We start from the raw sequence: 27,461 nt of genomic DNA on the forward strand, positions 1-27,461 counted from the left end.
GTTAATGTTACACAGTCTGAAACCCTTGTTAATGTGACTGTTCCCAGGTTGAAGGATATGTTCCTGTTCCTGAGGAAAAAATGTTACTGATGTTGGAAAATCTGAGTCCTCTAACAGGACTACCTTTCTATTTCTGAAACTTCTTCCTTTTTCCTGGCATTGGTAGTGCAAAATTCACAGGACCTCCCCCTCCCCTCAATGTGTGACTTTTAAATGTGATTCTGAGCCACCAACCGTATACATGCACACGTTAGGAAAATGCACAGGTCCAGAGTACGGTGGTATATGTCATGTATAAATGTTACTGGTGTTCTCACATAGTGAGTGAAAAATAAGGTAAATTTGACCATAGCAAAAAGAGATGGAAAGATGCAAAAGAGAATATTAAACAGCCTTTTCACAGCATGGGAAGGAAAAAAAGTTTCAAGCAGGTTTGAACACAATTTCTAGTCAGAGAGCTTTTCTTGAATCACAGCAATAATTTTGGCTATGGCTTCTTAATCTTTTTCAATAAATATTATTGGTCATAACATCTTAAGATATCTTGTAAGCTTTTCTAAGTGGTTCAAGTTCTCCCTATTGGATGAAGCCTGGCAGGATATCTGCTGATTATAATTATATAACTGTAGGAAGTTAGCAACCACCCCTCTCCTAGAAAAATGAAATATCCTGGGAAATATTGAAAAGGCAGAATACTATATTTCCCTGGATGTGAAAAGGGAGAAACATGTTTTTAAAGACAAAGAAGCTTCCTCCCTCCCCACCCTTGTCAATGGGCCATTAAAAAAGCCTGCATCGCAAATATCTCCCCCCTTTAGCTCCAGGGTGATGGGATTAAGGCATAGTAGTATTAGCCCTTTACCATCTCACTACAGGGCACCTGGGAAGAAGCAATGCTCAACCAAACCTGGACTCAAGACAGCCTAGAGCCGTGATGGCGAACCTATGGTACGGGTGCCAGAGGTGGCACGCAGAGCCCTCTCTGTGGGCAATCACACCGTTGTCAGTTTTTCAGGCCATTTTCGGACTGTTTTTCAGGCTGTTTTTTCAGCTCTTTTCAGGCTGTTTTTAGCCTGGGAAAAGTTCTGAAAATGGCCCAGAAAACGGCCAAAAACGGCCAAAAATAGGCATGCGCTTGCCGGCCAGATGGTCTTTGGGTTTTTGGCATGCACACATGTATGTGCATGCACACCTGTCCCAGTTTGGGCACTCGGTGCTGAAAAGGTTCACCATCACTGGCCTAGAGAGTTGCCCCTGCATAGCCCCATGGGAGTCTGACAAAGAATCAGAATACATTTTTTTACACAGGAACAGGAAACAGAGAGGTGGGACCGAACAGAGTATAATAAAAACCCAGCAAGCCCCTTTTTTCTCTCTCGTCTTCACCCAACATCTTGAAGCATGTGATCACCTTTTCCCCCAGGACCTCAAACCATGTGGTCCTGTCCACCTTTAAAATTATCTTTCCAAGCAGCCTCCATGTTTCCAGTGTCTTTTTTCCCACTTGGAGCTGAACCCAGGAGGACATTTCTTCCAACACAACCTATGCTACTTTGCTAGGGTGGCACAGTGACCCAGCATATAAGATGCTTGTCTTGTCTGCTGGAAAGCCAGCAGCCCAGGTTCAAGACCCAAGCTCAAGTGACAGGATGAGCTCCCATCCTCACCTCAGCTCCTGCCAACCTGCAGTTTGAAAATATGCGAACGCAAGTAGGTAAATAGGTACCAATACAATGGGAAGACAACAATGTTAGATGATGTCATGGTGGCCACATGATCGCGGAAGTGTCTTTGAACAGCGCTTGCTCAATGGCCTTGAAATGGAGATGAGCATCGCCCCCTAAGAATCAACAATAACTAGCAGAGTGAAATCTGCAGGGACTCCTTTATTTATTTTTTTAATACTACTTTGCCATCATTGCTGAAATTTAATATTTTCAGGGCAGCTTGGGTAAGATTCAGTAATAATAATAATCAGTATTTTAATTCAGTAAAACAAATATGCATGTAATGACAAACCACTATCTTATTTATCATGCTACCTAAACACCTTTCACATTAGAATTCACTCATATGCAGGTGTATAAAATACTTCCTGATATTTATAACTCTGCCATGCTTTTTAAAAAACCCACTAGTGGTTTGAAGACAGAGCAGTTACTGAGTATAAAAGGGAATTGATCTGTCTTTGACTAAAACAGTAAATTTATTTTGGTACCCTGCAATATTGTACGTAGCAAATTAAGATATCAGTTACTAAGTTAGCCAAAATGCAATCAGACTTCAACTGCTTGAATAAATATTACCAAAGCTGTAATGCTAGAAAATTGAATAGAAAATGAAGTTGTTTAAGAATGTATTTTCCTAGAAGAAAAGCTATATAAGAAAAAATATGAAAAAGAGAATTAAAAAGTATTAATTGCACTACACGGATAGAGTAATTTAAAAAGCTTTTAAAAAATAAAGGAACTTTGTCTTTTCAGGCTACTCAAATACAGATTTAGTGCTCTTTCAGAAGAGTGCTAAACTCACATTTAAAAATAAGTCTTTAAAAAAGCTGACATCAAGAGTCAATTGTAAGTGAAATGAGGAGTTTCTTCCCATGTCCCTTTACCAGTGCTGTTTCCTGACGTTTTAGAGCCAGAAAGTTGTATTTAAATATAGTCCCAAAGGGCTGGATGCTGTTGAGTTGGCTGTGTGGTGAGGCAAGTCTCCAATCCTTTGGAACATCTCTAGGTTATTTGTGCTCGTGGGGAAAAGTTAATTCCTCCTTCTACTTCAGTTGCCACCACTTTGAGCTCTGGCAGCCTGGACATCTGGTGACTGGACATGGGCCTTTATCTCATTATCCCCAGCTTTCAGGTAGGAAGAATCGGGACCGCACATTAAGTTCCAGTTAAGGTGATTTATTAACAATCATCCCTAAATTGACGCTAGATAAGAGTCAATTGAATTCAGGAGGGGTTGGACTTAGACCATTGTGGAAACCTTACAATTCTAAGCCGATTACTTTCTTGACTCTGCCCCTGGCTCTACCTACTCTGCCCTACTGGGTACTCCACCTATTCTACCCAGAGGTGGGATTCACTTACCTTCCCTACCGATTTGCAAATGTGAGCGTGTGCATGTCTTGCATGAGCACTGCCTTCTGCACATGCACAGTGCTTGCACATTACGTCAGGGCGGGTAGGCAGAGCCTCCCACAGCCGCCGCTACTGGTTTGCCCGAACTGGAGTGAACCAGCCGAATCCCACCTCTGACTCTTCCTACTCTGCCCTACAGCTCTATCTACATAGGTCTTCAGCACATCAGTAGCTCCAAGCAGAAGACCTGATAAGTACTGCGGATAACCTGGTTGAAAGAACTGTTCTTTACTTCAGAAAAAAGTAGAATAGCCCTAGAAACAAAACCCAGAGAACAGGAAACAAAGGGTACACTCATAGCAGTCTGAAAGGAGCAACAGAACTGGACAGTTTCCAGTCCTTGAGCCAATTATCAATTATGTCATTGTTGAAGAACCCTAGATCCATGGCCAACACTGTATAGGGAGAAGAGGAAAACATTATTTATTTATTTATTTATTTATTATTCATATTTATAGACCGCCCCCTCTCCCGAAAGGGACTCGGGGCGGTGTACAGTCACTAAAATACGTTATAAAATACATACAAAACAGTTAAATAATTAAATACGTAGGTGGAGGAGGTTGCAAGACTGTACATAGAATAATAAATATTAAATATAGTATATAGTGTATTAAAAACTTTTTAAAACCCCAAACCCAATTAAAATGAATAAATCCCCGGGAGGTAGAACTAAGAAAGTGCCAGGCCAGCTGATTGAAATAGGTGAGTCTTTAACTTTTGCCGGAAGGAACGGAGGTCGGTGGTAGTTCGAATGTCAGGGGGGAGGTCATTCCAGAGGGTTGGGCCCATCACAGAGAAGGATCTACTCCTAGGTGTCGCCCGCTGGCATTGACTAGCAGACGGCACCAGGAGGAGCCCCTCTCTGTGTGAGCGGATAGGTCGCAGGGACGTGTGTGGTAGGATGCGATCCTGCAGGTAACTAGGTCCACTGCCATGGAGCGCTTTAAAGATGGTGATCAATACCTTGAAACGCACCCGAAAGGCCACAGGTAGCCAGTGCAGCTCGCGCAGGAGAGGTGTTACGTGGGAGTAACGTGTACTTCCCATAATAACCCGCGCGGCTGCGTTCTGAACTAGCTGCAGTCTCCGGACGCGTCCCAAGGGAAGCCCCATGTAGAGAGCATTGCAGTAGTCCAGGCGAGACGTCACCAGCGCATGAGTGACCGTGCGCAGGGCACTCCGGTCCAGTAGGGGGCGCAATTGGCGCACCAGGCGAACCTGGTGGAACGCCCCCCTTGCCACGGCTGCCACATGGTCCTCCATTGACAGCCGGGCATCAAGGAGGACGCCCAAATTGCGCGCCCGCTCCACAGGGGACAATTGTTCGCCCCCTATGGCCAGCGATGGAGTCAGCTGGCTGAACCGAGGCGCCGGTAACCACAGCCACTCGGTCTTGGAGGGGTTGAGTTTAAGTCTGTTGTCCCCCATCCAGACCCCGACGGCTTCCAAACACCGGGACATCACTTCGACAGCCTCGTTGGGGTGGTTTGGGGTTGAAATATACAGCTGAGTATCATCAGCGTAAAGATGGTACTCAACCCCAAAACCACGGATGATCTCACCCAGCGGCTTCACATATGCGTTGAACAGGAGAGGCGAGAGGACCGACCCCTGTGGCACCCCACAAGTGAGTGGCCTCAGGGACGATCTCTGCCCCCCTGTCAACACACATTGCTTCCGGTCGGAGAGGTAGGAGCCGAACCACCGCAAAACGGTGCCTCCGACTCCCATCCCCTCCAACCGGCGCAATAGGATACCATGGTCGATGGTATCAAAAGCCGCCGAGAGGTCTAATAGGACCAGGATAGAGGAGCAACCCCTATCTCTGGCCCTCCAGAGATCATCGACCAACGCGACCAAGGCTGTCTCAGTGCTGTGCCCGGGTCGGAAGCCGGACTGGCGTGGGTCTAGATAGTCGGATTCGTCTAGGTGTCGCGGGAGCTGCTGCGCCACCACATTCTCGACAACCTTCGCCAGAAAGGGGAGGTTGGAGACTGGACGATAGTTAGCTAGCTCCATTGGGTCGAGCGCAGGCCTCTTGAGCAAGGGTCTCACCACCGCCTCTTTCAAGGCGGTTGGTAAGTATCCCTCACTCAGTGAGGCGCTCACCAGGCCCAGGAGCCAGCCTCGTGTCACCTCCCAGGCTGCCAGTACCAGCCAGGAGGGGCACGGGTCCGTTAAACAAGTGGTGGGTCGCAGCCGTCCACGCAGCCTGTCCAAATCCTCGGGGGCAACAGAGTCAAACTCCTCCCAGAATGGTCCCTCAAGACTCGCTGTTGGCGGCTCGTCTGGTCCACTGACGGAGGTCCACCCGCTCCGGATCTGATCGATTTTGTCCTGAAGATATTCCCCAAACTCCTCTGCTCTACCCTGTAAGGGTGTCTCCCGCGCCCCCTGCGATAAGAGGGAGCGAGTCACCCTAAACAGGGCGGCAGGGCGGTTATCCGCGGACGCAATAAGAGCAGCACAATGTCTACGTTTGGCCGCTCTTATTGCCACAAGGTAAGTCCGCAAATAGGCTCTTACCTGTGTTCGGTCAGATTCGGAGCGCGAGGATCTCCACCTGCTCTCTAGACGTCTCCTGTGGCGCTTCATCACCCTGAGCTCCTCAGTGAACCAAGGAGCCCGGGTGGGTCGATGCCGCAGGAGAGGTCGCAACGGCGCAACCCGGTCCAAGGCCCCAGTCGTCGCCCTATTCCAGGCAGTCACTAGGTCCTCGGAACGGGAGCGGGACAAGGCTACAGGTATTGGCCCAAGCTCCGTCAGGAATCTATCAGATTCCATCAGGTGCCTGGGGCGGTACCAGTTTATAGAGTCTGGTTCCGCCTCCTCGCGGTGGGGGATAGCGCCAGGGAAGTCCAGCCGGAGGGATGAGTGGTCTGACCATGACAGGGGCGTGATAACTAAATCCCCTATTCCCAGATCACTCGTCCACTGTTCAGATACAAAAATGAGGTCCAGTGTGTGGCCCCCTTCGTGAGTGGGGCCCTGCACTAATTGGGTCAGGTTACTAATACTTTGAGGTGGAACAGTGGAAGGTTGCCTTTGTGATCAGGTAGAGATAAAAGGAACACAATGTCATGAAGATACATCCTTTAGAAAGGCTTAGTGCAGGGGTGTCCAAACTTGGGAACTTTAAGACTTGTGGACTTCAACTCCCAGAATTCCCCAGCCAGCCATGCTGGCTGGGGAATTCTGGGAATTGAAGTCCACAAGTCTAAAAGTTCTCAAGTTTGGACACCTTTGGCTTAGTGGAACATTTTCACGCCACTGTTAGGAAACATGAGGGTGTTATTAATAAAGAGACCAAGGTTAATTTGTTTCCACCACCAAATTGAACATGAAGACATTTGTTAATAATAGGATTAAAATTAATCTGTTTTTACTCCACAGTTGAAAAAACAAGTCCTCTAAGTTTTCCATAGTTGACCACTGTGAAAACATGCTATACTAGATCCAGTATGATTGTTACATGATTATATTCATTTTAGTGACTTCCAACATTACATTTAATTCCAGAGATACCTACCAATCAAAATCTAGCATCTAATTAAGATTTACGCTAGTGGTGGAGCTCAGATCTTGTTGCAATATTTTGACCATTTAAATACACAGCCCCAAGTATGCTTAAAGTGCTTTTAGATAAGATTTTATTGTGGAATATCCTGCCTCAATCCCAAACTTGTAAAGATGATTGCAATCTTCCAGTGCATTTTCACCATGACTGTTGCTTCTTTTATCAGAAAAAGTTAAACGAGAAAAACAGTTGCAGAATGCAGTGTTTGTTTTGGAAACATCTATAATCCATTTATTCTCCATGAGGTTCTACAACTTTTTCTGCTACCTTAAACCAAAGTTAGCAGTCATTGACCCGTTCATTATATGAAGCTGACTCAGCAATTTATAATTTTTCCAGTTGGACAGTCCCATCTCATATTTGACAGATATCCTGGAAGTCATAAGTGGCTGACAAAAGGAAGGAAAAATCATTTCATTTAAAGTTAATAATAAATACAGTTGATATGATTATTCTCAAGGCAATCATTTAATAATTTCTATCAGTTACTACTCTGACCATTACAATTTGGTGACATTGAAAGGTTTGGGAGCTACATATAGACCTGTCCTTCAGTTGTGCATGTATGTAAGTTATAAAATTGGTAAGTGTGTTTTGGCCCAGAGCAAGTTTGTACAACATGGTAAATCATTGGCCTCATATTATTTTCTAAACATGATATGTGACTCTTCTAAGATAAAGCAGATTGTTTGCTAGAATGATTGCCAGACAATAAACTAAGCCTTAGAAAAACCTGTCTGTGATTGAGATTGGAAGTGCAGGAGGCAAATATGGCAGCAGGTGTGTGTTTTTATTATCTATCTAAAGTCAAGTATCAATACAGGTCTTAGGGTATTGTGTGAACTCAGCTGTTATGGCTTATTCAATAAATCATAAGTAAAATTAAAGGTGCTCCAAGTGGTATGTTCTACAAATCCTCTTTTGAGCTGGGATATTGAAACTTTTCAGATTCTGGATCCACTATTAGTGCAAAGAAACATTTGGGGACTTAGTTCTTCATTTCTTATAGATAATGCTGCTGCTGCAACTTATAAGTTTCCCAACTGCTCAGCCCTATGGTGCTTTGCTTGGTTTGGGCTTAGCTACTATGGCTTGTAAACCAATTTATGGCTGAACATGAAGTAAACAAGTCACATTCTCATTTTATTGTGTCCCACAAGGTGGAAATAAACTGACATTGAGAAATAATCATATAATGTCTTGAGCTTTTTGGAGGGAAATATAATTACAGTAGGACCTATTCCCACAAGCACTGAGGCTAAAGTGTTCAAATAAAAGTGCAGGTCGATTTGTTTTCTTATCCTGAGAGTTTTGCTGTTCCTTTTTTGTACCCATCCTGCAATGTGATTAATTAATTTATTTGGCAGGTTTATACAGCTTCCCATCCCACAAACCATGCAAAATTAAAGGACGTAAACATTTACAACAAAATAACAACAAAACCCAACCTAAAATAAGGCAAAAATATTTTTTAAAGTATCTTTAAAAAGCCGTAAATGAATGAACGGACCGAGGTCACCTGCTCAGAGCGCTGTAACAGATAGGCAGCCTTGTAAATAGATTACATTAAATTACATTTTTTTTTAAAAAAAGGTTACATAAAAATAAAAGGAAATACAAGCTTTGCCTAACTTTGCCCAGAATCCGCCTGACTCCAACCTAAAGATAGGAAAGAGAAGGACAAAACAAAACAACAAGAAGCATTTTTTTTTGGGGCGAGGCCTGTGGAAAATCTCCAGCCTCGCCTTCCCACAAGGGACCTGCCGAAGGAAAGGCATCCCCTTCGCTCTGGCAGGTGTCCACGAGGGCACCCTTTCACGCCTTGGCTAGCAGAGCGGCTGCCGATTTCTTCCGCCGCCGCGGTGCCTCCCCCCCCTTGTTCGGGGGCCGACCAAGCGGCAGGGATTGGCCTCTGGGGGAAGATATGGCCCGACAGCTGGAGGGGGTCATCGCAGTGATCGGCCTGCCCGCCGCCTCGGGCAAGCCAAGCGGCGGCCAGCAGCGCTTGGCTCCTTTAAGGCTAGGCAGGCGAAACGCGATCCCGCAGTGAGCGCGGGCTTCTGCTGCCGCTGCAGGAGCCGCCGTTAACAGCCGCCTCGCCATAGAAGCGAAGCCCACGCGTGGGCGGCCGGGCTGGCGTCGGGATTCTCCCGGCTACAGGAGATCGCCGGCAAGGATGGGCGGGGAAGCCGGGCGATCGCGCTGAGCCCGCAGGTGAGCGAGAAGGTGGCGGCGAGGGGGTGGGGTGGGGAAACCGGGTTGGGGTGGGGGGGGGGGGAGAAGCTGTGAGCGGGGAAGGGAAGGCTCGTAGGCCCGTTGGCGGCGGCTCAAGGGATGCCCCGCTCCCTCCAGGAGCTCGGCTGAGCAAGAGGCCACCGGCAGACCCAAGGCGGGGAAGTGGAGGGTGAAATAGGGTCAGGAGCTGGACGGAGTTCCCGTGGAGGTGAGAGATCTGAAGCTGAAATAATCCTAAAGGAAGGAAGGCGCCTCGATTTTCAATCCGGGAAGTGGGGAGTCTCTGAACGCGAGTGGGTGGAAGGCTTGAAAACTCAAAACCTGCCGGCTGTCCAGCTATTTTCCACCCATCCACCCACGACCTCTCCAAGCCATCCACTTTTTTGGGGAAGGCAGTAAAAGGAATAACAGTAAAAGGGGCAGTAACAGGAATAAGCCATGGCTGATGGCTTAAATGTGTTGCAAGTGGTAAAAGGAGTTAGGCTCCCGAATGGGACTTGAGTTCCAGTGCTGGGATTGCATTCCAGTTCCTGGCCTTTTCTCTTTTCCCACCTACCTTAGTTCCAAAGGGTTTGTGCTTTTCATTCCCCTGATTAGCCTATCAGGAATGACATGCCTTCTTTTGGTCATTGAAAAATGGAATTGAAGACCCGGAGGAGGGTACTTATGTGATGGATGGTGGATGGGGCTCTGAAATGCTGCATCTTCCAAAGAGCTGATGAAATGAACGAACAGGAGAAATAGGAATGCTCCTGAGTTTAATTTTTTTTTTAAAATGAAGGAGAATGTTAATATTATGTCTAGATGAGCTACTTTTAATAGTATCCCTGCTTTGCTGCAGTTCCTCTCACGTCAGGAAAGTTCTGCATTCATTTAATATTTGATCTGAATATTTTATAATTCACATGTTAATACGTGTGTTGATCATTCATCTGTTCATTATCTAGGTAGATATAAAAGAAATAACTGCCGACATAGTTGTTTACAATATGGAAAATGTTTTCTAGATGTTGTTACTCAAGAACCATCAATTTCTACACACCATGGCTTTACCTTTGTTAATAATCTAATTATCTTTCTGAATAGTGGGGTTGGATTCATGTTCAGAGTTGAGAAATACTTGATTATTGGTGTAACTGAGGCTTTCTCGTCGGTTTGCATTCCGCTTTGATATGTGTCTTTGAAGCTACGTTTTCCCAGCTTTACATTTGGTTTTGAGTCAAAGGACCAAAAACATCTCTTTCTGAGGCTTTATTATCGAAACATCTAGCTGAGAGAACTAGTACAACCCCATTCACGTTTACTGGGGATGAAGCCTTGCAAAGTGCAAAGAGGCCTCCTCTGAGGTTGAGTCTGCATAAGATTGGAACCTGTGTATTTTGTGTCTTAAAGAATATATAAAATAAAAGTGAAACCACTGAGAAATTATGAACAGTTTTTTTTTAAAATAGCAGCTTATACTTACCCTTTCTGGGATATCTTTAGGGACCTGAGGTAATTGTATTCAATCAATGTCAGCAAAGTTAGAGCCAGCACTGGCAGAATGAAGTAATGCAGGTGAGGCAACCACACCAGGATGTAAGCTGCTTTCTTTACACTGGCAGAGCGGGTGAATCTCACTTGGTTTTTCCCTGAGGCCTATTAGCTAAATGCTGTCTTGAGTTCAGTGGGAGATGCTATCTTATCTCTAGTATTAACTTGATTCAGTTAATGGTTCAGTTGGTATCTATATGAAGTGAGGAAAAGGCAACATGCTTAATCTGATGCCATGTTCCAGGCCACTGGGCTCCCTCTCATGCCCTGCTCATAAGACCCTCAAAAGCTCAGGCTTTCAATTGCTGGTGCTTAATACCAGACCAGTCTCATCTGTGACTTGATCACAGAGAAAAGGGCTGACAAGGCATGTATTGGCAAGACCTGGCTGGATCCATATAAAGAGGAGTTGCCCCATTTGGAAATGTACCCAGCCAGGTTTCAGGTATGGCATCAGCTGAGAACTTTGGACAGGGGTGGAGGAATGGTGACTGGCATTCAGGAGTTCCTAAGAACTTTGGGTCCTGCTAGCTCCATAAGTTGCTGTATGTAAGACCACGCTCATTAAGTTGCGTTCTAGGAATCAGTTGAGGTTGTTGCTACTATACCGGCCTTCCCCCTGCAAAATTACTTTCCTGCTTGAGCTTCGTGACATCATTTCTGGGATGGCAGTGGATTTTTCTAGTCTTATGGTCCTGGGAGACTTTAGTCTGTCTTCTCTGGGAGTAGGAAAGCCATGGGGCAGGACCGATTTGATTGGTTCACCGCGGTGTGGCGCTGGATAGGTTTCAAAGAAAACTGGGGATTGTTCCTATTGGCTTGCTGCACAGTCTGAGCAAAGCCTCGATCACTGCCTGAATAAGAGGGTGGCAGAGACCTTGGATAGGATTGCATCCACGCAGCTCTCCTTTCTTGCAGATCCTATTATTTTCCATTGTTTATGGAAGAATTGAGGGAGATGAACTGGGTTAAAAGATGCCTGGAGCAATGCTGGAGGTCAGTGAAGAATGAACTCAATGAAACATAGGTTAGAGCCGCTATTAAGTTCCACCTTGTGATGGTAAGAACAGTGAAGCATCAGTACTTTGCTGCCCTTATTGCGTTCATGGGTAGCTGCCCAGCAGTCCTGTTTAAGGTGACCAGAGTCCTTTTGGATATTGTGGTCTGCCGGCAGCCTGTGGAGCTGAGTCAGACAGTGAGGAGGTTGGGGAGGAATATGGGCCAGTCCTGGAGTCTGGGGAAGGCTCGGACGAGGGTTCTGCGTCGGAAGCAGAGAGGGGTCCAGGGCCATCTGGTAGCTATGTGCTGCCTCCGGAATCTGACATCAGCGAGGCAAAAGAACAGTGTGAACCTGTTCCCAGTGTGCGCATGCGCAGAGTTGCCAGGAGGCAAGAACAATTAAGAAAAAAAGTGTGACTCGGGAGTAAGGCTTGGAGATTATTGGCCCCTCCCATGAGGCATAAAAGAGGAGCAAATGGACGTGAGCCTTTGCAGGAAGCAATTGGTTCATCTAGTTGGTTTAAGCTCTGAGAAGTCCTGTTTGATTCTGTGCTACGTTTGGCCTTGCAAAACTAATTGGCAATTAGGTCTCTAGCAACGTTTCAAAGGAGATAGAGGTGGGTGCTTATCAACATTACCCTGAAAGACTCTGGTAACCTGAGCATGTTGGAATCTTCATAGACTATTTGTGAACCATAATTCACAGCCGTCTAAATAAAAGAGGGTTTTTGGGACTGAGATTGTGATTTATTCTTTCTCAGGAAGCCTAGGTCAGAACATTGGGTAGCGTGGACTCAGGGTGCACTTATAGGATCTCACAGAAGATTTTGCAGAGCATCTGTCACATGGGGAGGGGGAGGCTATGCTCAGATTCTTTCTCAGTTAGACATTGGTATTGGCCATCCTATGAAGGTGCCTGGGATGTAGTCTAACTATGTACAGTATCTGCGATGAATGAACCTTTGGACCTGGGAAAGTAGACAGAGTTAACTCATGGCTGTAAGTTCAACCATCTGCTTATTAGAGCTATTCCCCTTCTGACTGGTGAAGTCTTCCTGGGAAGCAACCTATGGTTGTGGTTTGGGCGTTGTAAATTCTTTGAGGGAGTGGTAGTGGTTCCTCCACCCTTAAAGAGGTCCTCAAGAAGCCATTGCTAAATCCAGCGGTGTGGGACAATTTTTATCTATTGGCCAATCTTTCCTTTTTAGGAAAGATTGAGAAAGTGGTCATGCAGAGAGGATCCTGAATGAAACAGATTATCCTTCAGTTGGGTTTCAGGCATGGGCATGGGACTAAAACAGCATTGGTCAGGCTTTTAGTTAATCTCTGGTGGGAGTGGAATGGAGATACTGTAGCCATCTTGCCCTACTTGAACTCTTGGCAGCTTTCAATACCATCGACCATGGTATCCTTCTGGATCAGCTCAGAGAAATAGGGGTGGGTGGCCCAGTGTTCTGCTGGTTTGCCTCCATCCTTCAGGGTTGATTCCAGGCTGGAGATGATTGGAGAGGAGAGGTCCTACTTCAACCCCTCCTATGTGAGGTGTCATAGTGCTTCCACTCCTCTTTAACAGCAACATGAGGCCGTTAGCTGAGCTCATTCATTGCCAGAGAGTGGGGAATAATCAGTATGCTGGTGTTCAATTACATATCTCTATCCCTGGTGAATTAAGCAGTGTTGTGAATGGATAAAGAGTCTGGATAGGAAACAGCAGACTTCAGCTGAATCCTGGTGAGAGTGAGTGGCTCTGGATGGGGACTGCCATTTTTGGTACTGAATAGGGTTACATTGCCCCAGACAGACCCATTGTGTTATCTGAGGGTCCTAGAATTTTGACTCCTGTTCGATGAGCAGGTGGCAATTGTGGCTAGGATGTCCTTCGTACATCTTCATCTTGTGTGCCAGTTGTGTCCTTTCCTGGATTGGTAGGCCCTTCTTACAGTCACTCTTGCCTAGTCATCTCCAGTTTCAACTGCTGAAATGTGCTCTACAAGGGACTCCCTTTGAAGAGTATCCAGGAACTTCAACTGGTACAGAATGGGCAGTTATGTGCGCTGGTAGAACAGTGCGTGTTCTACCAGTTGCATTGTTTGCAAGTTTGCTTCTGGGTCCAATTTAAGGTTTAGGTTTTAACCTTTAAAAGCCTTCATAATATGGGACCGGGTTATCTGAGAGATCTCCCATCCCTGGCTATGATGACCTGCTCTGTTAGATCTGGTAGAAAAGACATGCTGCAGGTACCATCAGCTAGGGATCTATATTTGATCCCAGGAGATGTGCCTTCTTTGCTGTTGTCTCTGCCTTATTGAGCATTCTCTTTCTGAGATTAGATGAGTTACAACCCTTTTAACATCTTGGAAGTCTCCAATACCTGGTTATGTTACTAGGCCTGGGCCTGCCAGGGAATCAGAGACGTGCTTTGATGACTCCATTGCCGACGTGACCATTCTTCTCCTCCCTGTGCCTAAGGTTTGATTATCTATTTTTATATTTTGATTTTCATATCTCTTTTGTTTGTATGGGTTGTACACTGCCCACAGTTGCTTTTCATGAGAAAATACACATTTGTTTAAACAAATTAACTAAATAAGTGGATGTTGTGCCTAAAAGAGCCTTTGCACAATTCCAAGTTGTATACTAGTTACTCCCATTCCTGGATCGGGAGGCTGACGCTCAGTCACTCACACATAGTCTTTTTCTGTATGGATTGCCATAATGCGCTCTGTATGGGGCTGCCCTTGAAAAGCATCTGGAAGTTTCAAATTTCAAAATGAAAACTTTCAAAAGTTTTCACTATGGTGCAAAATGCTGTGGCATAGGCAGTTAGGTGCACACCTAGACCAATGCACATTTGTTCCGTGAGCTGCATTGGCTACATTTTTTTCTCCTAGAAGGTACTTTTTGTTCTTGGTGGAAAGTAGCCCTAAGGAATCTAACCAGCAGCACTTTGCTCAGATCAATACAACTTTGAACACAGTCTTCTGGGCTCACAGATCCTGCTGATCCAAGCCATATGAGATTAAATGCTCGTGCAGAGTTAGCATATACTACAATTTTGATAAGTCTCTTACTACATTTAGCTAATTAATACAGTTAATCAGCTTCGGCTTTTGTTTCAGCAACGGGAAGTTGGCTTGGAAGTGTTGATGAATCTGATGACAATTTTGATGCGGTTATATATGTTTCCTATGAAATAATGAAGGGACCCAGTGGCTCAGTTGCTAAGATGCTGAGCTTGTTGATCAGAAAGGTCGGCAGTTTGACGGTTCGAATCCCTAGTGCCACATAACAGAGTGAACTCCCATTACTTGTCCCAGCTTCTGCCAACCTAGCAATTCGAAAGCACATAAAAATGCAAGTAGAAAAATAGGAACCACCTTTGGTGGGAAAGTAACAGCATTCCATGCGCCTTTGGTGTTTAGTCATGCCGGCCACATGACCACGGAGATGTCTTCGGACAGTGCTGGCTCTTTGGCTTTGAAACGAGATGAGCACCGCCCCCTAGAGTCAGGAACGATTAGCACATACAGTATGTGCAAGGGGAGCCTTTACCTTTACCTATGAAATAATATTTTAAAATTTCCATAAGAGTACAAGACAATATTGATTACTTTTTCATGCAGCTCCATCGAGATGAATTTAGGAACACCTTTATTTAGGAACATTCCATTCAGACCCTGCTCCACTGGAAACGTGGCCAACATTGGTACTTTTATTAATTCCATTGGAGTAATTTATTAATGGCGGGCTATTTCTAGATTACTTTTCACTTTGTGCCAGAATTGAGACATGAAGTCACCTAAGAAAGTTCTTTTATATAATTTATCCCAACTAAAGAAGTAAACACCTTAGAAAGAAAGCAGGAGAAAGGTGAATAGCCATTAGGTAGCTATATTCTATATTTGCTCAGGCATTTTGATTTCTATTCCAATAATAACAACTTGGTTAAAATGAGTGATTTTTTTAATAGACTTGTGTTTCTAATTTGCTACCATTTCCTCTGCTGATGAGGATATCGAGGAAAAGTTATGTGTTGTTTTCTTCTTTCCTCTTGAATTTTATTCACAAAGGAATTTTATTCCTATGGAGATGTTATTGTTTCATGTGTCTTCTCTAGTTGTTCTCTTTTAAATATTTTTAAATAAAAAGTCTATTCAGAGAAAAAAATACTTCTTCAGAAGATTTTATAATTGACAGACCATGGTGTGTGTGTGTGTATAGTAACAATTAAAACATGTATTGATCTATTGGTTTCCAGATAGGTATTAAAAATAATGAACTTTTCAAAATAACAAATAAATTTCGTCATGCCCCAAAGGGAAGTGTGGTAGCCTAGGATCAACAGAAAACCAATATTACATTTTAAACACAAATCTCTTAACACCAGTGAGCCCATTAATTTCCTCCTAATATATTCATAAATATTCAATAGAGCCCAGGCATGTCAAATTGGCAGCCCATGGGCTGGATGTGTCATGCGCAGGCTCTGCCCGCTCGGCTGCGCAAAAGCAAAACACATCACGATATGTCACATGAGTTTGACACCCATGCAATAGGCATAATTAAATAAGCCTATTGAATTAACCATAATTGTAAATCTGAGTCAATATGATGTAGGCACCAGCCATTCTAATTACTTTTTCATGCCTTCCTATAGAAAAATGCAGCAATAATAGTCTCTTCCATACCATCTCGATAGCTTTACCCATGATTGGATTGTTCACAAATATCTATTTATTTATTAAATGTATATGCAGTCACACAACTTCGGGCGACTTAAAAGCTGATAAAAATATTATAAAATATTAAAAGTAGTAGAACAATAAATATAACATTAAAATTAGCGGAAAGTAGCTAAGATGAGGAGGGCATACAATGGAGTGTGGGTAGGAACTTATATTTAATACAGTACACAATGTAATCTGGACTGCAGGCCAACTGGAGCTAATTCTTGAGGCTCTTATGCAAGATCAAAAGGATTGGGATGAACATCATTTCAAGGGATATAATGGTCCAGAGGATGGGAGCTGCAGCAGAAAAGGCTATTCTCCTGGATCCGGCTAGCTGGAAATCCTGAACGAGTATACAACAGGCCTGGCGTGCCAGCACAAGTGAGGCAGGTTAATCCCACTGGGATGAGATAGTATGTTAAGGATATATACTTTACTATAATATATTAAGGATACATTAATATATATTATTCATATATTAAGGATGCAAGATAATTAAATTTCTCAGGATTGGCCTGTACTGTATATTTTTTGAGTCTGGTTTGTAACATTCAATCTTGAGAGTACTATAAGCAGAAAGACCTTCATACGGTTGGGAGAGTCTTAACTTTTTTGGTGCTACTACTTCATTCAATCCTGGAAGCTGGGAACTGGGATGTACAAAATAGTTTAATTCACATGGGCGATAGAGATTATACACAATATTGATTTTCTTTTCTGGGAGTGAAGTATATGTGTGTTGAAAAGCAATATTAATCATGAAGTAGGTGATACTTATTGTAAAACCCAGTTCCTATTTCTTCTATATATGATTGCAAGTATTTTGCTACTAGAAAAGGTCTAAAATTTTGTTATTTTTTTCCTGTTTACTGTATAATACCATTGATGTTGAATTCAAGAACCAGTGAAATCTGGGCCGGGGGGGGGGGGGGGGATTATGAACTGTTAGAACATTCTCATCTACAGATAGCTTGCTAATATTTCAAACAGGACTATGTGATTAATGGGTCCATTAAACTTTGGCATAAAGACCAAGTAAAAAGTTTGCAAGGGGTAATTTTAAATAATTCAGTTGTATCCATTTTAAGAATCACAGCTTTTATTTAATACCAGTCACTTTTCTACGCTGTGGAAGACATAGGTAGTGATTAAAGCATTACCAACTAGGTGGACTAGATGATTATTGGTTAATAAGACAGAGAGCAAGTGTCAACTAGTATACATTCAGTCTTTTTTGTTGTTGTTGTTAATTCATTTATCTCCCCTAATGTCCATTCATAGTACTGCGACAGCTACATTAGCATCATCTAGAATAGAAAATTGTAGTCTCATTTCTGTTAATTATTTGCATTATATCTTGCAGTAAGTGAGGCTCTAATCCAGTGATGGCGAACCTATGGCATGTGTGCCACAGGTGGCACGCGGAGCCATTTGTCAGGGCACACGAGGCGCTGCCCTGTCAGCTGGCCAGTGCGCATGTGCACACTGGCCAGCTGAGTTACCCTTTTTAAAAGCCATTTTTCTCCCTCCCCAGGGTCCAGAGACTTTATAGGAGCCTGGGGAGGGTGAAAAGAGCCTCCCCCGCCCCCCGGAGGCCCTCCAGAGGCTTCATGAGCTTCCCTAAAGCCTCCAGAGCGCAAAAAAACGGCCCTACGGGCAAACCGGAAGTTCGGGAACGGACTTCCAGTTTGCTCAGAGGTTCGTTTTGACTGCTCCGGAGGCTTCAGGGAAGTGTCCTGAAGGTCCCTGAAGCCTCTGGAGGGCTTCCGGGGGGGCGGGGAGGCTGTTTTCGCCCTCCCTAGGCTCCTATAAAGCCTCTGGAGCCGGGGGAGGGCAAAAAAGCATGCAAAAAACGGGGGCTCGCGCACTGGGGGGGGATTGCACATTGCATTATGGGTATGGCACGCCCGCACCCTACCCCCCTGCGCTCCCCCCACTTATGGCACGCGAGCCAAAAAAGGTTCGCCATCGCTGCTCTAGTCCTTATGAAGAGTATACAGGTAGTGCTTGACTTATAACCATTCAAAAGTTACAATGGCATTGAAAAAAGTGACTTACGACTGGCTGTCCTTGCACTCATAACCGACATAGCATCCCTGTGGTCACGTGTCCAAAATTTGGGCGTTTGGCAACCGGCATGTATTTATGTTGATTGATTTGCTTTTCTTACTTCATATAAAGTTACATAGAGGTATGCTGGAATCATCATATTGCATCATATCTGTTCAGGCTTAGATTTAGTGAACTTTAATTAAATTTCTTCTGATATTATAAATTTAGACTAATTTTTATAGATGGGTTGGAATATGTAAAGTATTACTTTTGCGATCTACAGAATATGTGCAAAAAACAGTGGATGCAGCCAGAGATAAGCCTATCACAATTCATCATCAAGGTCAGTGATGACTAACCTTTTCGGCACTGAGTGCCAAAACTGAAGTGTGTGCGTGCCGCAGCACCAGAACCTGGAAGAGAACAGCTGACTGGTGCGCATGTGCATGGCGTCCAGCTGCTGTTCTCGGTTTTCTGACGCGCATGCGCTCCGGACAGCTGCTCTCTTCTGGGTTCTTCGCCGGAACCCAGAAGAGAGCAGCTGGCTGGTGTGCATCCATGCCGGACGAGCTGTCTGGCGCACATGCACACCACGGAACCCAGAAGAGCAGCTGGCGACAGAGCACATGCCCACAGAGAGGACTCTGTGTGCCACCTCTGGCACATGTACCATAGGTTCGTCATCACGGATCTATGTGGATCATGTCAGCAGCAAATGCACTTCTCCTGTGCCCATTGTTAAGAATTGTAGTCAATGTAAATTATTGTTGATTTTACAAATCGTAGTATTATTTGGCCATATGCCTGAATTGAGGAACTGTGTTTGGAATTGTTTTTTTTAACAGGCAGAAGAAAGATGACTATCTTTAATAAACTCAATCTGGGCATCGCTGTGAGCAGTTTTGCTATATTTCAACTTAGCTTTCATGTGCTGAGTTCTTGGCTATCTTCACGCCTAACATCTGGTTTTAATAATCTTGACCAAAAGAAGAAAATTGAATGGAACACAAGGTACAGTTTTTAAACAATATTATACAATTATATATAAATATTTTAAAGTTTGAAATGTTTAGGCTGTTGGCTGTAGTGTACTTGTTCAAACAATATCTTGGATTGTTTAGGGGATTTCTTTTAGAGAAATGTAGTTAGGATTTGTGTTAAATAATCTTCAGTACAAAATTGTCCTTGGGTTATTTATTTAAAAGTTATCACTTTAGTAAAATAAAGTTAAATTGAATAAATAACTATTAATCTTTCATTATTTTTCTGATTTTTTTTAAATGGTTAAATGATAATGTATAATATTCAGAGTACATTGTATTGTCAAGAATTGCAATCTTAATATAAATTATGCCTTGATCTAAGTTCAAAGTGCATTCTATCTAGGATATTCATAAAATATTATCCTGTTTAACTTTGTGAATTGGTCACAATATACTAATTATTTTAAGGTGATTAATGTACCACCTGTTCTATTAACTCATGAAAACACATGTATTCTATGCTCTGCAGAAGTTCTTTGCATGTAGTGTTGATTACTTTGTATCTAACAAATGTTTGTTTGTTTTATTGATTTTTGTCCCATTTTTATCACTATAAGTATCTCAAACGGCGAACATACATAACATTCCTTCTTCCTCCTCTTTTCCCCAATAACAACAAATATCTTGTTGAATAAATGGAGAAATATTTTACTGAGCAAATATTACTGTATTTTTTGGAGTATAAGATGCACCTTTTTCCCTCAAAAAAGAGGCTGAAAATCTTATACACTGAATACAGCATTTTTTGCCTCCTGAAACCCCGCCCCTTCACCAAAATGGCCATGCATAGCTTGTAGGGGGCTTTCAGAGAGCTCCTGGGGGCTGGGGAGGGCAGAAATTTTGCCCCCCCCAGCCCCCAGGAGCACTCAATAAGCTTCCTAATGCCCTTTTTTTTTTGACAAAAAATGGCCCCGTTTTTGAAAAAAACGGCCCATTTTTTTGCTCGTTTTTGCCCCCCCTGGAACACTCTACAAGTCTCCTAAGGGCTATACATGCCCTTTTTCTGGAAAAAAAAAACACGCCCGTTTTCACGAAAAACGGGCCGTTTTTGGAAGGTTTGCAGAGTTAGGGTTACGTAAAAAACTTTTTAAAAAATTGCCTCTTCAAAACCTTGGTGCGTCTTATACTCTGATGCGTCTTATACTCCAAAAAATATGGTACTTAATATGTTGGTATCAATGTAGATACCTTCTGCCAACCTAGCAGTTCGAAAGCATGTAAAAAGGCAAGTAGAAAAATAGGAACCACCTTTGGTGGGAAGGTAACACAGTTCCGTGCTCATTCGGCATCTAGTCATGCCAGCCACATGACCATGGAGACATCTTCTGACAGTGCTGGCTCTTCGGCTTTGAAATGGAGATGAGCACCGCTCTCTAGAGTTGGGAATGACTAGGACATATGTGCGAGAGGAACCTTTACCTTTATCAGTGTAGATTATATAAAGCAGATTCATTTCAAATTTTTCAAGTTCAATACTTTATGAAACTTTATGATATGCAAAACAAGTAATTTCATGGAAAGGCTCAAAAGTGCCCAATTCAGGTTGTTGCACAGAATAGAATAAAACTACTGATTTAGTTGCTTGGCCGTATCTAAAAAATATTAAACTAATACAAATGTACAGGTGGACACAAAGAAAGCAACAGGATACGTTCATAGTAAGTCATCACTTCGACAGTTAAACTCAAACTGATCTAAATATTCTGTCTCCTTCGAAATGGCCTTTGAAATAAAGAGGGCAGGGATATGCAGGTTAGTTCCCTGCAAAAAGCAAGATGGTTTCTCCCAAGTATTTTATACTTGCCCCAATATTTTTTATTTGTAGTTTTTAAACAAGAATCTAAGTATGCAATCTTTTCTGCAAAGTACAACTTGAGGGGGTCCTTGGTGCTCCCCGAGCTTGCTTGTTTTCTTGCAAACGTTTCATTACCTCAACTAGGTAACATCATCAGTGCTAGTAAGGGGTACTGTTTGCTATCAGTTTATATTCTGGTTCTTGGCTGTCCATTGAGCCATACAAGCGTTTAAATATTTTTCCAACTGGCAGGCTGATTTGTGTTGAGCTAGCCATTTCAGAGGCTTAACATACTTAAATTTCACAATGTTTCATGCCTGATCAAAAGGAAATGTTTTGCACATTCCTACTGTGCAAGCATTTAATAGAACACAAGAGAACGATTCCTGACTTAAAGGAGTTTATCGTCTAAATTTGGTTAGTTGTTGCTGCATATTTTATTGGAGAACAATTAAATTTGCTTGTGAATTTTTTATTCAAAAAATAATAGTCTGTGTATCAGAGAGAGGAATGCGCTACATTTTTTTCTCTTGACTTGGAGTGAATACAAATACAAACCAACCGCACTCAACGTGTAGTTCTCAATGGAACTGCATCTACATGGAGGGAAGTATGCAGTGGAGTACCTCAAGGCTCTGTTTTAGGCCCAGTACTCTTCAACATCTTCATCAATGATTTGGATGAGGGAATAAATGGGGAACTCATCAAATTTGCAGATGACACCAAGCTGGCAGGAATAGCCAACACTCTAGAAGATAGGCTTAAGATACAGAAGGATCTTGACAAACTTGAACATTGGGCACTATCTAATAAAATGAAATTCAATGGTGAAAAGAGTAAGGTTCTACATTTAGGCAACAAAAATGGAATGCACAGGTACAATATAGGTGATACCTTGCTCAGTAGTAGTAACTGTGAAAGGGATCTTGGAGTCCTAGTGGACAACCATCTAAATATGAGCCAGCAGTGTGCAGCAGCTGCCAAAAAAGTCAACACAGTCCTAGGCTGCATCAACAGAGGGATAGAATCAAGATCACGTGAAGTGTTAATACCACTTTATAATGCCTTGGTAAGGCCACACTTGGAATACTGCATTCAGTTCTGGTCGCCACGATGTAAAAAAGATGTGGAGACTCTAGAAAGAGTGCAGAGAAGAGCAACAAAGATGATTAGGGGACTGGAGACTAAAACATATAAAGAACGGTTGCAGGAACTGGGTATGTTCAGCTTAAGAGAAAGAAGGACTAGGGGAGACATGATAGCATTGTTCCAATATCTCAGGGGTTGCCACAAAGAAGAGGGAGTCAAACTATTCTCCAAGGCACCTGAGGGTAGAACAAGAAGCAATGGGTGGAAACTAATCAAGGAAAGAAGCAACTTAGAACTGAGGAGAAATTTCCTGACAGTTAGAACAATTAATCAGTGGAACAGCTTGCCTCCAGGAGTTGTGAATGCCCCAACACTGGAAGTCTTTAAGAAGATGTTGGATAGCCTTTGTCTGAAACGGTATAGGGTTTCCTGCCTAGGCAGGGGGTTGGATTAGAAGACCTCCAGGGTCCCTTCCAACTCTACTATTGTATTGTATTGTATTGAAGTCAAATGAATGGATACCGGGAGACTTGTTTTTCCTCAGACGGTTTTTATTTTATTCAGTCAGACCGCATGGCAAAATATAAAGTTTTTACATTACATTACATTTTACAATGTATGTTCTGTATTAAAGCCAGAAAGCTAACAGCAACATAATACAACAAGCAAACATGATTTCTTGAAATAATAGACAATAGAAATGTAATTCAGCAAAAGATACATTTCCCAGTAAGCAAATAAGGGCTCTGTATTAAAATCTGATCCATAGTGTAGAATTCTCCTCCTTATTTCAGCCAACAGATATGCCCAGAAAGTTTAATATTCTTGATCTTTTGGAAAAGCAAGGACATCAGCCTGGCAACCAAATATAGGTTAGTTCATTCTATTGTGCTCCCCATACGCTACCTCTGGTTGTAAAAGTTGGACCTTTAAAAAGCAAGTCCGAAAGAAAATCGACTTGTTTGAGCTGTGGTGTTGAAGAAGGCTCCTGCGTATTCCTTGGACAGCAAAGGTGACTAAGAAGCAAGTATGGAGTGCATAACATCAGACATATCACCAGGAGGCAAAATCACGAAACTGCTTCTTACTTTGGCCTTATCATGTGGGGGAATTCATTGGAGAAAACAATTAATGTTTGAAAGAATTAGTGGTAAAAGGAAACCAGGCTCTCAAAGAACTGATAGTGGTTGGACATTATCAAAGCTGACACCAGTCAGAACATAAGGTAAAGGTTGCCTTCGCACATAAGTGCTAGTCATTCCTGACTCTAGGGGGCGGTGCTCATCTCTGTTTCAAAGCCGAAGAGCCAGTGCTGTCCAAAGACATCTCCTTGGTCATGTGGCCGGCATGACTAAACACTGAAGGTGCACCAAAGGTGGTTCCAATTTTTTTACTTACATTTTTACATGCTTTTGAACTACTAAGTTGGCAGGAGCTGGGGGAAGTAATGGAGCTCATGCTGTTACATGGTACTAGGGATTCGAACCACCGAACTGCCAATTTTTCTGATCAACAAGCTCAGTGTTTTAGCCACTGAGCCACCTTAGCCAGAACATAGAAAAACTCAAAGAAATTGTGCAAGATCGGAAGATGTGAGAGACTTGGCCCATAGAATCGCCAAGAGTTGGCCTTGACTGAACGGACATCATCATCATAATCTTGATCTTTGTAGGTTCCAGATATAACCAAGCAAAACATATGCATCATAAAGCAGTTGATCCAGAATCATAATAACAATTAGTTGGTATATTGCAAAATGGAACAACGAATTTGGCAAGGCAAAAACTATATGGAGCAAATGTCTATGGAAATTCTCAGTTATCCTGGTCACGGTTATCCCAAAGGTGCTTTTTCAAGAGGCAACTGGACTTTCTGGGGTTTTTTTCAAGATGTTTCGCTTCTCATCCAAGAAGCTTCTTCTAGAGCTGAAGAAGCTTCTTGGATGTGAAGCGAAACATCTTGAAAGAAAAACCAGAAAGTCCACTTGCCTCTTCAAAATATATGGAGTAATGTTTGAATTACAGAGTTACAACTATAGTATAATTATTTTTAATGAGCTATCCAGTACATAAACATTTATATTGTCTACATCTCATTTTAAGATCATAGGAAGTTGTTTCTTTTTTTTCATTATAGTGTCACCAAATTAAAGGTAGCATATGCTTAATGGGATTGCTTTTGTCTTTTTAGGACAGTATCTACGGTCCATGCCTTGGTGGTTAGCATATTTTGTTTGTATATTTTATTGTATGATGAAGCTGTTAATGCTGACCGTGTTTGGTAAGAAATACCTTGGTTTGTAAATCTCATTTTCCCTGTCCTTTGTTCTTTTTTTTGCTGGTCAAATTATCATTAAGTTTAATTTAAAAAAACCTAAGAGATTGCAAATATATCTATTTGCTACCCAAAGCTTTCTAAAATCACAGTTATATTTAATATAATGTGGAGGACACTGGGGGCCTTTGCTTCATTAAAACAAAAAATCTGAGGTAGTGTGACCTCAACTATTACTATATGCAGGTAGTTCCAACTTACTCCCATAATTGAGCCTGCCTATTATAATCGCAGGTCATGATGATCAAAAAGAGGTTATCACACAACCAATTTGATTTTACCACTTTTTTTGTGGCAGTTAGTAAGTGAATCACCACGGACTATTAAGTGAATTCACAGTTGTTAAGCAAACTGATTGTTTTGCTATTAGCCATTCTCGCTGAAAACCAGAAGCAGTGGTTTTCAGTAAAACCCTCGTAAATCAAGGTCAAGTGACTGTGGGCTGAGTCAGATAACCTTAAATGTGGACCAATTGCTGAGCACCCAAAATATGCTCATGTGACCACGGAAGGGGCAGTTGGTGGAATTTTGGAACCACGTCAATAGTATCTTTGGGAGGAATCCATCGTAACTTTGAAGGTCTCTAAGTGACCAGTCATAAGTTGAGGATTACCTTTACTCACTTTCTTTGGATCACTTCCTGTGCCAGAATGGAGATATTATTCCCCCTTAATTGAAACAGATAGAGCAAAGGTGGAGGAAGTTAACAATCTAATTGACTGAATAATGGCTAATCCTCTCAATTTTTTGTCTTCAAAATATTATACATTAATCTTCTTACATATGACTGTCCAGAAACTTTTCTCTTGCCTGTTTGCCATTTACCAGAGTTGTAGGATCATCTTAGCAGATGTGGTGTCTCTCTTCCAACATCAAAAAAAGTGAATCATCATATGTGGAGGGGAAATAAAAATAAGCAAAATGCAAAATGTTTACATTGTGCTTCATTTAACATAATGTTATTCCTTGGATGTCTTTGTTTATAGGGGCGATCCTTCTACAGTGCAATTAAATCTTGCTGTCACTATAGGCTACCTCATTTCAGGTAATATGTAAAATTTTACGTGTATAATTTATTGTACGTCATCTGTTTTGAAATAACCTTTTAACAAGAAGGTTTTCCAAAACAGGGCCCTCTTTAGGAAAGTCTGTCTGTAGGAAGCAAACCATATTTTCCCTCACACCAAAAATTGTGCTGTAAAAATATGATTATTTTATTTCATAACATGACAGTATTGTGTTAAGTATCAAAATATTTCCTTCTGTCAATTTCTCATTCTTAAGCCTGAGTAACAAGAATTACTTTTCCTCCCAATTTTTCTTCCTGCTTCTATGGTGCTAGCTCTAATTTGGTATCAATAATTTAATAACCATAGAAAAATAACTAAGAGAAAATAAATGAAGGCTGTTCAAAGAGGAAAACTTACCTTCCTAATTACATGCCTTCCTCCGAGTTCTCCTTGAGATGGCTATTGATTAATCAGTGGGAAAACATAGTGTTTTGTTTTGAAAGTTCAACTTCTTCCCCACTGGTCCTCAGTTTTAAAAGGCTACCTCTGGACACACATGAATACAGTATGCATCTCCTCTTGCATGTCTTAAATAAAAACTCAAATATTTCTAAACATAAGGTGGGAGGAGATTGCTACTGTTTGAAACATTAGGCAACTTCAGCAGTGTTGGGATCCTCCCGGTTTAACAACCGGTTCGGTGATTGCGTAATTTGAACACATGCACACCTGACGTGTGCTGCGCGCGCATTCACACTTTGAAGAAATCTTCACTTCTGGGTTTCTTTGGAGGAGTAACACAGCTGATTCACACAGCAATCTGGTCTGCCGTGCGAATCCGCTGAGAAGATAAAGGTAGGAAAAAAGGGCGGATGGATGGGCCCATTTGATTATTGGGGCGAACCGGTTCACCCTAACCAGTCCGAACTGGTAGAATTCCACCCCTAAACTTCAGGACTAGATTTGATAATAACTTCCTATGGTGAGGCAAATCTGATATTTATATCACTAGGAACAATAAGTGTTAAGAGATCATAAGCCAAAGCCTTGGGTTCTATTTTTGATGATGTTCTGGCAATCATGATAACAGAAAAAGAGAAGTAATTTTGGCGCTCTGCCTTGCAGCATTAAAAGTTTTAAAATAAAATATAAAAATTGTAGAATTTTACTCACCCATTCTTTATTCCTTTTTTAGATTTGTTGCTTATTATTTTTCACTGGAAGGCAATTGGGGACATATTTTTTGTAATTCACCATGTACTAGCTCTATATGCATATTACTTTGTACTGGTAAGTTCCATGTTAATTTTATACCATAACAAGTATATGTGTATTTTAGCAAAAATGGATTTTAATAGACTTACCATTAAAATTAATGGCTCATCTGAAGAAGACAGTAATTGCTCTATGAGGCTTATACAGTAACTAACATAACTAATACAGTAACTAATACAGTAGCTAACACAGGAAAGGAATAAAACTTGATATGTAAATAGGTGACCAATATCTGTCATTTCAGGACTGAACTAATTTATTAAATATATAGCTGTTTTCCGGAGGAATTTTGCAGGATTAGCCAGGATTGGGTATTGTGATGTCCAATTGGCCTCGAGACAGAGTTAATTTGAAGCCACACCTTGCTCCTTGCTTCTGGTTCCCAGTTTCAACTCTGTCTGGCCAAAGTAAGACAGGTTGCTTTTGGTTCCTGATTCTTCCAAAAACAATACAGTGCCATCTGGCAAATTCCTTCTCCCTGCCTTCTTCCCCTTGCCTCCATCTGATACCTGGAAGCTTCCCCTTGGTGTGGCTTGCTCCCGGCCGCCGGTAAGGGATTTAGAAGTTGCTTCTTGGGGCTTTAGAGGCAGGATGCCATTACGGCAGTCATTTTGGGGCCTCAATTCCTGCGGGCCGCATGGGC

At 42.4% G+C, this 27,461-nt stretch overlaps 1 protein-coding gene across 1 annotated transcript in view; it reads left to right on the forward strand.

Annotated features, from left to right (window-relative positions):
• The first annotated feature begins 7,580 nt into the window (after positions 1-7,580).
• Positions 7,581-27,461, forward strand: part of LOC309389993 (TLC domain-containing protein 4-B-like) — a 36,436-nt gene continuing 16,555 nt past the window's right edge. The window contains exons 1-5 of the mRNA XM_081949000.1: positions 7,581-8,937; positions 19,118-19,283; positions 24,390-24,479; positions 25,520-25,578; positions 26,739-26,833. Coding sequence (XP_081805126.1) covers positions 19,129-19,283; positions 24,390-24,479; positions 25,520-25,578; positions 26,739-26,833 — 399 coding nt within the window. The 5' untranslated portion in view covers positions 7,581-8,937; positions 19,118-19,128. The remainder of the gene's footprint in view (positions 8,938-19,117; positions 19,284-24,389; positions 24,480-25,519; positions 25,579-26,738; positions 26,834-27,461) is intronic.

Source organism: Natrix helvetica (assembly GCF_964273705.1).
Source record: "Natrix helvetica genome assembly, chromosome: 3".
NCBI classification, from domain to species: Eukaryota; Metazoa; Chordata; class Lepidosauria; order Squamata; family Natricidae; genus Natrix; species Natrix helvetica.